This window comes from Cyprinodon tularosa, unplaced genomic scaffold (genome assembly GCF_016077235.1).
Source record: "Cyprinodon tularosa strain WSP-4 unplaced genomic scaffold, ASM1607723v1 ctg610, whole genome shotgun sequence".
Lineage (NCBI taxonomy): Eukaryota > Metazoa > Chordata > Actinopteri > Cyprinodontiformes > Cyprinodontidae > Cyprinodon > Cyprinodon tularosa.
The window spans coordinates 418,790-431,917 of NW_024039353.1; the positions used below are offsets into that span (position 1 = coordinate 418,790).

Genomic DNA, 13,128 nt, shown 5'->3' on the forward strand with positions numbered 1-13,128 from the left:
AGAGAATCAGTTGTTCTTTGAATGTGAAAATGTAAAAACTAAACGATAGGATTTCAGGTTGTCCAATTTCAAAGGCTGAGATATTATTTAGGGTTTCTGCACAGTTTAGAAAGGTACTGAAATGATCTTTTCAGGTCTAAATAAGGAACTAGAAGTATTAAAATATGTTTCTTGAACTTTCCTAGTCTAATGTCTTGTAAATTGTTACTCCTTTGTCTTTAATATTAATTCTGTTCATCTTTCATACTTCCTTCTTCACCCTCAATCAATTATTTTTTTCACAGCCCTCAATCTTCATTGTTCCCTTTTTTCACCTTCCTCATTTCATCCTCACCTTTCTACTTTCTTACCTTTATTTGTTGCCTATTCCCTTCCTTTCCTGTCCTCTACAGCATTTTTTTTTACATATTTATTTCTATGAATGTTAATATGAACACTTTTAAATATTTGCTAACATCGGAGTGTCCTTATTTCATCTCTTAACTGATTTATTAACCTGTGGAGCTAAATAGCGGAAACAGAAAGTGAAGGTATTGACTAAAAAACGCAAATGGACCTTAAAATGAAACTCAAAAAAACTTTAAGCAAAAGGTAAAATCAATAAAAAGAACTAAGAGAAATAAAACCAAATTTGGAAAGACTGGAGTATGAGAAGCCTCAAGAAAAATAAATGCAAATGAATAAAAGTGTTAATGCCCATCCAGAAAAATGTACTGTATATATCAGGACTTATTAAAACCTCAATGAATAACAGGGAAATCGAAAAATCAGAAACATAAAAACCCGAAAGGGGAAGAATGTAATGCCTGTAGCCATTAGACTAGATTGCATTAAGTATACGTTTATGGGAATTTTATAATTCAGCAACAGACAGCTGCTTTAACTACCCCCAAAAATGGGAAAAGTACAAATGGAAAAGTGACAGACGATCTCCACCTGCTTTTAAAGCTCACCTTCAAGACAACTATTTTTTATTGGTAACAGTGAAATATATATATATCCCATTCATTTTCCAAAGGTCAGAAAGAGCCTGAACAAACTGGTAGAAAAGGCCGTTTCCATCCTGGGCTGCACTCTGGACGCAGTGGAGGAAGTGGCTGAGAGCAGGTTGCTTTCCAAGCTTACATCCATCATGGACACCATGATGGATGTAAGCTTGTTGAGGAGCTGGACATCCCCACTGATTCTATAATGCAACACAAGGGCAATAACTAATGCAATTACAATTTGATACCCTGTGCAATAACCTGTTTCTCTATATTTGACACCCAGTGCATTAACTATATATATAAATATAAATATCCATCGATATTAATACCCATGTAAACACTCTTTGCAATAACCCAGTATAATAATAAGTATAAACTGCACCCTTTTCTTCCTTCTGCCCCTCCCTCTTCTCCTTTGACTATTTGAGCTGATGTAATGAGTCAATTTCTCCACTGTGAGATCAATAAAGGCAATCAATCAATAAGAGACATCTGGCAATTTGCAAGTTGTGGGTTTGATTCCAGCTTTCTCGTAACAGACTGTCAATATGATCCCGGACAAGGCCGAACTCCAAATTGCAAACCGTTCTATGTATCATTAAGATGATTGTGTGCATAAGTGCAACTGGGTGGATGTAGACCCAGAAAACAAAATCCCATCTCTGTCTACTTATCTAATAGAAGTAATAACATTTATCCAGCTACATAAATTGTTTGTTCCATTAAAATCTATTGTTTCTTAGGGAGAAAAAAGGAAAATCCTCCCAAAACATGCAGGTAAATTTTTTTCCTAACTCGTTTTTCTAGAGTAAAAGCACACAGAAATCATGGTTCAGTAGTACTTTATTTTAGAAGACACGGTTTAGTAGGTTTTTGAGTTTCATCAAGAGCATCGGATAAAAAAGGTGCAATATTGAACTCACTAAAGATTGGTTTGAAAACAAAGAGTAAACCCACTTTACTTGAACACTGTATTCGTGTCGTACAGACGCAGAGCACACCAACAGGGTAGTACCAGATATTTTTAGTACAAAAATGTGTGGCATTTATGTTATTATAATCATAAAGTCCAGCAATGTACATTTTTAATATTATAAACAGCTACACCTCTGATTTGATCGATCAATCTATTGTTGATTAATACATCCAAGATTTTTTTTACCAGAATTTAATGTTTGGCTGTCTTATATTTAATTATCCTACCTTTTTATTTATTTAGATTTATTTTAATTGTTATAAATTCTGTAGGCCTATTTAGGTTTGCAGGGCGTAGATTCTTGCCTCCTGTCTTTATAACTCAATGTGAGTTTAACTAGAACACCTCTAGTTAATCTTTTTTTTTTAACTCATTGGTTAAATCTGCATTAGAAATTCATAACTTCAATATATCCTTTCGTGTTTCTAAACAATAACTTTAAAAATTGTGAAACAGGAAATGCACCATTGGCACTTTCCTTTTACCCAAAATAAATTGCAGTAATATGAAGCTAATTATTAGAAAAGGTTGATTTTAAAGACCCAACAAATATAATTTAAAGGGTCTGATCTGTGCATTAAAAGTCAAGTTTTTCCTTTCCAATGACTGGCTGATCAGTTCGTGCATCCTCTGATGATTTTGTTGGGTTTTTTTCTTTGCATGCTTGTTGCATATTGAACACTTTTAAAGCAGAACAGCATAAAATATGTTGCTGAAATTAGTTTATCTTTACATATGATCATTGACTCATCACCCCAGTTCTATGGTCCTTACATTGGCTCCCTGTATTTCAGAGAATAGACTTTAAAATACTGTTAGTCTATAAATCCCTGAATGGCTTAAGCACCTAAATACATCACAGACTTGCTATCAGTGTATCAACCCTCCAGACCACTCAGGTCTTCTGGCTCCAGCCTGCTCTGCATACTGTACCTAGAACCAGAACTAAACATGGAGAAGCAGCATTTAGTTCCTATGCTCCACTTATCTGGAACCAACTTCCAGAAAACTGTAAAAGTGCGGAAAGCCTGAGTTCCTTTAAACCAAGACTAAAAACACATTTGTTTAGGATTGCCTTCGACTGTTCTAGTTAAACAGTTCAACTAAAACATCATTAGTTCAACTTTTTTTTTATTTTCTTTAGTCCAACTGTTTTTAATGGTCTTTTTTGTTTCTGCATTTTTTATTTTTTTCCTTCTTGCTTTGATTCTGTTTTATTTTCCTATATTTTAATTATGTAAAGCACTTTGCATTGTCTTTGTACTGAATTGTGCTATACAAATAAATTTGCCTTGCCTTGCCTTGCCTTTAAAGAAAAAGAAGCAGCAGCCAGACGCTTGGTCTAATCTTTATATATATTTATATATATATATACATTATTATTCACCAGTTACAATACACATATTTATATACTACAGGAACACAGATAGTACAGGTACTCAACATGTGTTTTACAGTTTTTTATTTACTTAACCTGCATGTTGAATTAGAACCAATCGTAGGGTTTGTCTTCAAGCCTGGAGGACCAGAATTTCAGCGGGGGTCTGTCTCTGACCCCCGGTGAACTGATCGGCTTCTTTCCACAGCAAATAATGTACTGGTCCATATCCGAACAGTGCATAGGTCCGGGAAGTCCTACCATAGAGCTGACCAAGCTTACTTTGGAAAATAAACTTTCCTCCATCTTCATTTCTGTCTAAAGCTTCACATTCACTTTTTCCTCACATCATGGCAGCCATGACAGCCGCTCAGACTCAGAGCAGTTTGCGTGTCATCAGAGATTAAAAAAAAAGTGAATGGGAAGCTGCATCTTTTAAATATGGCTGACGTTTAACTGCATCCTTCAGCAGAAGACAAACCCACAGAGAGCCTTTTATAATACGTCATTATTGCTTACAAAGAAAAGGAAAAAGCTGGTTGTGTACATAGACATGGTACAGATTGATGATGGGCCCTATAGTTGGACAGCACTAACAAAGGGAGCAGAGCTGAATTTCTGCTTGACGTCACCATGAAGGGGGGGGGCATCTGACTCTTTTTAGTGCAAGCAGAGCGAGGAGGAGGATTTACCACGACGAATGATCCAAGAACACGTTTATTGCTTATACAGTGATGATCTGGGGGATTCTTAGCAACAATGTTGTATTGATTTGAATCAAATTTGCCAAAGTTTTAATTAAAAAAACTTGTGATTATGACTACGCCTGGAGTTTAGTTTTATTTAATGAGCAGAAAGAGAGACTACACCTGCTGTCATCATGTTGAAAAGGAAACCTATACATCTCAGCTGTTTTGTGCAGGTTTGGATCTGCAGACAAAGCCTCTTCACTGCATATAACCATGTAATACTAACAATTATTTCTTTTATTTAAATAAAAAAATTTTCCCACTTAAGCTTTGTCATTCCTCAAGGGAATCCTTAATATTCCCACATCAGAAGAGACACAGGTACAACTCAATAAATTAGAGTACCATTGAAACAATCATTGCTTTCAGTCATTTCAATAATAATCAAAGCCTTGAAATGTTACAGAGATACATCAAGCCATCAACGTTTCTTTTAATTTTGGAAGTTTATGGCCGACAGATCTGGAAAACCCAAAATGCAGCCTCTTAGAAAATGTTAAAATTGATGTTTTCTATGAATAAATGAATGTGAGCCAACTGAAACATGCTCCTGCTGCCCTCAGGGCTTGGTTAGAGCTCCTTCTGCTGTAAAATGATCAGCTGGTGGCTCTGCTAAGGTGTAATGGATGCTTTGATAGTGACCTTTAATTCCACTGCATTGTTGGGTCTGGTGTCTCTCATCCTCCTCTTTGATGATACCCTCTAGAATCGTCTATGAGGTTCAGATCAGGTCTGTAGCTAACCAATCAATCGGTACCACCGTGGTCTTTGAACCAGTAAATGACTGAACTTAACACAAGAAACTCAAGACATTTATTCCTCTCTATTTTTTCGACGACAAAAAAAATTCAATGCTACAAGTTTTGGGATCTTATTCTCCTCAACAAGGCAATCTGGGACTAGAAACTTTATTTGAAATGGGAATATGGCCGTTATCACTGAAGAGTTTCAATATTAGTATGTGGATAAATAACAGTTTCATGTATCTCTGTATGACTATTTCTGTCTGAGTGAAAATCAGGATAATATTGTAGATAAGCTACGGCAGGCCTACTATGAGTTCAAAACAAAACAGGAACTCCATCTCTATCTCTGTGCAGCGCTGGAAAATGCTGAGTTTTGTGAATAAAAACGTTTTACAATACAGTTACTGTATGTACACTCCTTCACCACTCGCTCCACTTCCAGTTAGTACTCAGAATATACACACAAACACTCATGCCTAAGTGAATAGTTTAAATGACTGTTATTCCTTATGGTTGTTCCCTTCAGGCCTTTAGAGATAAATTGTGTGGCATTGCACCCACAGGGAAATTAAATGGCTTTTGGTTTGCATTCTTCATAGCACATTTCGAACAGCTCAAAGCCTCCCCAGTTTAAATGGTTCTTAACCGAAAAAATGGAACAAAAACAAAAATGTGTCCACGTGTCAGACCTAGTTCTCCAAATTCTGGGACACAAAGTATATTCTGCTCCACTAATTCTCCTAACAGCATGATCACAGGATAACACCAGTTAGAGACTGGAAGTGATACTGGTGGACCGGGTTCTGTCCACATGTTCACAGAAGTTGGATGTGATGAACAGATTTTACTCGTCAATGGAATATAATCCATTCTGGAATAATTACTCCTTAAATAGACAATTTGTAGATTAAGTCTTAGTTAAGGACTATTTGTTTTAAATCACTTTGTTAAACCTTCATATCCATTAATGGGAAAAGTTAAAGGAATGTATTCAATAAAAACAACTTTCTAAATAATAACTATGTTGGCAGTTTTCCCCTGTATTTTAGAATTTGCCAACTTGGTCCCTTTAACCAAAGTTACTAACAGCGGTGGAAACATTTTGATCTAATGGAAACAAATGACATGACCCTTAATGAAACTGTAATCTCAACCAACTTTGACGCAGATTAATGGATCAGCACAGAATATAAATACATATTTTCTAGTTTATATCTGATGAATGTGTCAATAAAAAACACTTTGTACCTCGCTGGTTGCCTATTTAATCTCAATAATGAAATTAACTGGTTTAAAATAACTTATGCTTCCATGTAATTAGCCACCCATTAAAACAATTGGTCAAGAATTTTAATGTTATTTCTCCAGTTGGTTTTATATGGGTGGATTACTCGTTCAAAGCAGTTTAACGTTGGGTTATTTACCAAGTCGAATATTACTTCCCTACAGCTATTCTATGTATCATTTAACGTAATGGGTACATTTATGTATAACTTCAAATATATATATAACATGATGATAATAATGCGTGTTAAAATGGAAATGTAATTCCACCACTTGGTTTCTTTATCACACACAGGGCAGTATATACCTTAATATATACCACCCTGGTCTTTTGAAGTATACAGAGTGGCTAAAGCTGCTACGGTAATTAAATGAGACTAAAGGTATAACACCAGAACAGGGGGCCTTTTGTAAGTGAAATCAAATTTTTAAAATAAAGCTGTAAGTGACCCTTTTAAAGATTGGATGAGGCCAAAGTGCCTCTTATAAAGTTAGGTTTAACACAAATCGCTGGTTATGACGGCTGAAATAACTGTTTGATTTCACATTTGACAGCTTTAAACAAATAGTTTATAATTGATATCATTACTGATAGTTCTCAACATAATGTATCTTTCTTTTAAGTTAATTTCAACCAATCATGATAGCTAGAGGAGGCTAACTTTTTCTATCATGGGACTTGAAGTCTGTAAAAACAACCATATGTTAAATATGACAGTTTTAAAATTTTAATTTCCTTTTAATTTTCCCTCATTTTCAGTCATTGGCTTAGAATGTGAAATCAATGTTCACTCAGTACAAAATTGGATCATAACTGAAACTGCAGTTTAATTACTTATTTTCTTGTCAATTTTATGGTTTATACCATTGTTCATTTTTAAGCCCCACGTTTTAGTCACTAAAAAAATATTTTAAAAACTGTCTTTACAGATTTATTATTTGGTACATTTAGAAAAGGGTCGTTTTGTAGTTATAACACATTTTATGACAACAAAAATTGTCTAACTCTAAACAGTTTAGATCCACCAAGTTAAATAGGAAAAAAGTATTCAGCTTACTAAAGACTTTGATGACCTGATAATAATAAGAAGCTAGATATTAGACAGCAGCAATGGGGGACACCGTTCCAAATCTGGAGCAGATCACAGTCACATCCAATTAAATTTTTTTTGTGGCGGGCCTCAGTGGATTTCAGAGGGAACCATCTTTCAGTTTGTGGTAACGAAGGTGTTTTCTGTATTGTTGCAGAAGGACTGTTGACACCAAAAGTTGCTTTTAAATAAATTAATCTCATACAGTATTTTTTATTATTGATCAATGAATGACCAGCAACCCCTTTTTAACTAAACCTTAAAAAAAAAATCCTCTTTTTAAATAAAAACACAGCATATCATGGAAAAGAATGCGTTCGGAGGCCCTTTGTTGCATTATTGTGTTGGAGTTCAACAACACAACAATGGTCTTATGCTACTTTACTGTTTATCTGACAGAGTGGTTTTAAATTAGTTTTTTAGCTATTAAACTATTGTCAGACTTCCCAGTAGTTTGCTTTAAGGTGAAATCAATGCATTGATCTTGTAGATAAGTAATCCAGAGTGATGGGGAAGTGGGCCTCAAACATAAAGATGATGTTTTCTTTTCACTTTCTCTATTAGTATAAATAATCATTTTACCATACTTTTAAAAAATGCTTTTCCTGAAAGCAGATGCATGTATAGCTATAAGACTTAAAAAAACAAAAACAATATACATCTCAATATCCTTCCGCCTAAAAGCCCATTAACCAAGGCATCCAACCCATCTTTACTGGACAACAAGAGGCATATATTCAGGTAGGTGAAATTTAATCTTTTATAATCCGACAGTTAATGCTTTTAAGAGTAGACGAATTGTAGGATAATTGCTGGGTCATTACTGGGTGGGGGAAGAATAGCATCTGCCTCCAGTACCACGAACCGGGAGCATCCATCCATACCAGAGGCATGTTGAGAGAGCAAAAAGGCAGGATAAGCCATTAGAGCTTGATATAATGCACAGTCAGTTAATATTTATGTCAAAAAATGATATGTTTTATTTAAAGACGATGAAGAAGCAGTGATATCACACAATCCTTCTGTTTTCCACTATGGACAGAGAGATTGCCATTTTTCTTGGATGGGGAAAATTAAAATGATGTAACAAAATTAAGTTGTGAAGATTTGGTCCGAAGTCTGTTAGTTTCAATTAAGGAAAATAATGACTATAACATACAGCTATAAAGAATGTAGAGTGCCAGCAGAACTTATTCACAGCCCTTTACAACCTTCTTTTTTTATTTATTAAACCTTCTTTTAATTACCCCTTAGGAGAAACTGAATAAAAATTATGTTTTCAGAAATTATTTAAAAATGTAAACATTCTAACATAAAAGATTTAATTACATGCTTTCACACTCAAATATGAGATAAAGTGCATAAATTTTTTTCTGATTTGTCTTTTAAAATGTATTATGAGGCCATCTTTGCTAAGGTCACGAACAGCTCAAGGTGGATTTTCTGACAAGAAGCGAGGGACTGAAGTCAAAGGAATGGAAATGAGATAAATGAAAGAATGTGTAGATAGACAAATCCAGAAGGTCTGGATTCAATGGTCACCAATGGCTGACCTCTCCAGCAATCAACCTTTCACCCCAGAGCCTCCAGATGGAAGCCTTCTGACTTCAGGGCTGCCCGATTATAGCCACCAAAACTTCAAGAAAGTCATAGCATAGGGCATTAAGCCTGAAACCAAGCAAAATCTGTGGGGAAAAATAGGTAATCCTTATCAAAAAACAGAAGAGGAAGCATCATCCTGTGGGATAATTTTTTTGTTAAGACAGCAGTAGCTATGAATAACCTAACTTTTGAATTTTTGTCAATAAAATAATTGCACACCTCAGTAAAAATCTTTGGTTGATACATTTCTGAAAATAATTTGTCAAATTTCTATGAGATTTAGCACGCTATGTACCAAAAGATATTGTTATACTTAGAAAAAGTAAGGAGATGTGAATAACTTCTGGAGGCACCAAATGTTCTGACTTTGTGGGAGAAAATAAGGGAAGTGTCAAAAAAGAAAAAGTCATCACCATGGTTATTACACTTAAGTCTTTAAAAACATATGATGTATATATGGTTTCCAAAAGACTAAATTATTACATCAAAGAATGGCTATCAAAATGAGAGAATATCAGCTTCCAATCCTACTAGTGCTGCTGTGAGAGAGAGGGAGCAAATCCTTACAGTGTTACAACTACATGGGGACGACTTTCATAACCTACTTTTTGAATCCTTTAGTATATTTTTTTTCTCTTTCAATAACAAAAGTTGCTCTTTTATTTTTCCAAAATAAATAACATCTCTCTACAGATCATAGTACAACCAGGCACATAAATAAATTAATGCAAGTTAATATTTTTTATCACTTGAGAGCATTCAGAGCCCAAAACAAAACTAAGCTCCTACTTGTTTATAACATTTGTTACTGATTTTCAAAGGTACTTGGAATTATTTGTTACATTTTTCTTAAAATTATACCTCTCAAATTTATTTGAACTGTTTGCAGTAGATGGTCTGCTCTGCACCAAATACATATCTTGCTGTAGTGGCTTTTTTTTCAACATTTATGTCACATTCAGCCTGTGAATACATCCTATTGTTCAGCGTTTGGCGCTCAGATTTTATATCAACTAATAAGTGGTCACAACAGAGAGGATGTGGTTCGGGCTTCACTTAAAGCATCAACAAGCAGGGCTTGTGTTCAGTGGGCCAGCTTACATTGTGAAACATTTTGACTTCGGACAGAGAGTATCGGTCCTCTAACATTGATTGATTAATCACATAATGACTGCAGGAGCCACAACTACTTACTATCAAAGAAAGATGTGATTTTGAAGGCAAAGGTGGGTGGGGTGGGGGGTGTGGGTGGGGCCGGGGGAGAAGTGAACCATGGAAATGGTTTGGTTTGGCTTAACCTTCAGATAGTGGCATCATAGGGCAGGTGAGGCATTGCCACTCCAGGCCTCCAGGGGGAGTTGCACTGCCTGTGGCCGGAGGGTATCAGACCTAGCAGCTCTTTGGATCTGCTAAGCCACCTCCGACCCCTTTGGCGGCTAATGTGATCCCACCTGTGGTTTCGCCTCATCGCTTGGCTTAAAAGCATGGTTGTTTGGGGCCACAGTGGGTCCGTAAAGCTAGAAATGCAAGGCTCCTGAAACGGGACGCATGACCTGCGTCTCAGCGGGCGTTCTCCTCGGTAGTTGTAGGAGGCTGTGAAGAGGTTGGGGCTAAAGGTGAAGCAGGGCTTCCTTGAACCCCGGATCAGAGAGATGTGGCCCTCCAGGGACGGCCCCAGCAAACTGAGGCTGGTTCTGTCCGTGAGTGAGTCTGTTCGGTCTTCGTAGGCGAGGTCTGCAGGAGCTGAGCACTGCTGCAGGGGCCACCCTCCACGGCTTTTGCCTCCAACATCTGCCGCACTGCCTCCCTCACCTCCGTCGCGCTCTACTCTCATTGCTTCATCTTCTTCCTCTTCCTCTTCCTGGTCCTCTTCCTCCACTTCAGTTACCTCCTCCTCCGCCACCTGTTCCTCCACCCCGCCCTCCTCCTCATCTTCTCTGCTGGTGGGCAGAGGTGAGCGTGGGTCCCGCAGGAACACCACTATGACAGTTATGTTATCGCTAGAACCTGCATCTCGGGCAGAGGCCACTAGCTTGTGGGCCACCATGGTGGTATCTCCAGTGTTCTCCAGGAGATGGTCACTGACTACCCGCACCGCCTCATCTGGGCTCACGGTGTCCCAGAATCCATCACAGGCCAATATCAGGTAGTCTTCTGAGCCATCTAATGGAAAAATACCATGGTCTGCGTCTCCACAGATGTAGGGCTTGTGCTCTGAGTCGCCTGTCAAGACAAATACATTAACATTCATTAATGTCTTGTAATTTTATATGTATAGCTATATGCAGACTAAAATAATACAGTTTTTCATACTGAGTTTTATATAGAGCTATTACAAATAAGGAACCAAATTTTGCAGTGAGCAAACATAAACAGATAGTAGCTTTAATTTTTGGTAGACTTTATATGGTTCACTAAAGGGCTAAAGATACGTTTGTTTATCATATTTGTAGTTAGCTTAGATCGGGGTCGGCAACCGGCGGCTCTGGAGCTGCATTCAGCTCTTTAGATTCCGCCTAGTGGCTCCCTGGAGCTTTTTAAAAAATGTATGAAAATCGATTTTCTTTGTTTGTTTTAATATGGCGTGCAGGAGGTCAAACAAAAATGTATTATGTTTTCCAATGCTGTAAACATTTGTATAATAAATAAATTTAAAAAATAATTTGCGTCATAGCCATAGAGATCATTGGTCATAACTTGGTGCCAGGCAAACTGGTGTGTCTCAGACCATGGATCCCAAGGGGAAAAAAGGAAGATAGCTGATGAGAAAAGAGGATTCAAAGAATGGACCGAATCATTTACTTTTATTATCAATGCGGAACGATTGCCTGCATGTTTGCTTTGTAATGACAGGTTGTCAAAAACTATAAATAAAATTTGGAAAGGCATTTCCAGGGAAGGCAAGCTAACTATGCAGCCGACCACCAAGCGGGGAGTGAGAGAAAAATTTCGATTGCAGAACTTCTGGATAAATTAGAGGAGCGCAAAGATAGTTTTAAGAAGTGGATTATATCTCCAAACTTCACTACTGCTGCTAGTTTGGTTGCAAGGATGGAAAACCGTCCACAGATCCAACAGGTAGCGCTCTGATGCAGGTCTGTGAACTTTAAGCCATTTTTTCCCCAAATCCTAAAAATATAAATAACACCCAGCAACGATGGTAACGGAGGATGTGGGATTTCAGGGTTTCTCATGACTCCTCACGACTCAATCAACTCCGCCCAACAGAAACACGTCCACCATAGAAAGAGGTCTTTAACGTGTTTCTATAATTTCATCAATGCCACAAAACCTAAGCCGCACGGTGAAGGGAGGTGAAGCGGCGCACAGTGAGAGCGTTCAGTGTTCCTCCCTCACCTCATGCTGCTATGTGACATTTGCTCCAGGATAAACATTTAATCATGAATGCTTAATATATATTTAAGCCCACATAGTCCTTTTCTATATTGGGATAATACACCTAGAGCCCGTGTTGCCATACGAGGCATATATATAAGACTTTTACATTTTTGCAGCTCCAGACAGATTTATTTTTTGTTTTTTGGTCTAATATGGCTCTTTGGGCAGTTTGGGTTGCCGACCCCTGGTCTAGAGAAAGGGTAAAGAGTTAAACCAAATAATACTTAGGCTTTTATTTTTTGTAGTAATGGAAAGCATTACTATAAAGTTCCAAAAGCAGGTTTTAGGACTATTAGCAAGTGAGCAATATGTAGGAAACCATATTTTAACACTTAAGTTAGCTAAGCTAAAATTCTTCTTTAGGCCTGCTAGGTTTTTGTAACATATTAATAAACCTTAGCTCAGGCTATGTGTTGAACTAACTTATACAGTACATTTAATAGCATGTTATTATTAGCAATCATACTAACAATAGCATGCTAGCGATACCAACTCTGTAAAATCAGTTGGTGAAAAAAAGTGAGAAATTATCCTCTGAAATTTTTTAGTTTAACAGTAGTTAAAACTAGAAAAAGCTGTTTCGGAGAAACAGCAAGTGGGAATGCTTTTGCTGAATGAATAAAGCTGAAATTAACTGCAGAACATATGAAAATGTGATAGGAAGTCATCAGAAACTTCAAACTGCAGAAAACAATTGAATCATCTGAAGATTTTTGTAGGGTAGAATTATTTGGCACTAAAATGGCAGAAAGAAACTCATCTTAAAAGCTGCACAGCCAAACCTTACATAATATCAAAAATGTCATTAATATGTGCACTAGAAGGGTCTTAATATAATGTCTATCAAGTTTCTAGAAAAATTTCTAAAGAAATTTTGAAGTGGGGCCACCTACTGCCCAGAAACATGTCAGGCA

The 13,128-nt window shown here is 36.9% G+C and overlaps 1 protein-coding gene across 1 annotated transcript; it reads right to left on the reverse strand.

Annotated features, from left to right (window-relative positions):
- Window positions 1-3,410: 3,410 nt before the first annotated feature.
- LOC119798130 lies at window positions 3,411-11,038 on the reverse strand (the record flags this gene model as incomplete). Its single annotated transcript, XM_038307474.1, has 1 exon — window positions 3,411-11,038. A coding segment is annotated over one exon (923 nt), but the record flags the coding sequence as incomplete, so codon positions are not given.
- Between the last annotated feature and the right edge of the window lie 2,090 nt (window positions 11,039-13,128).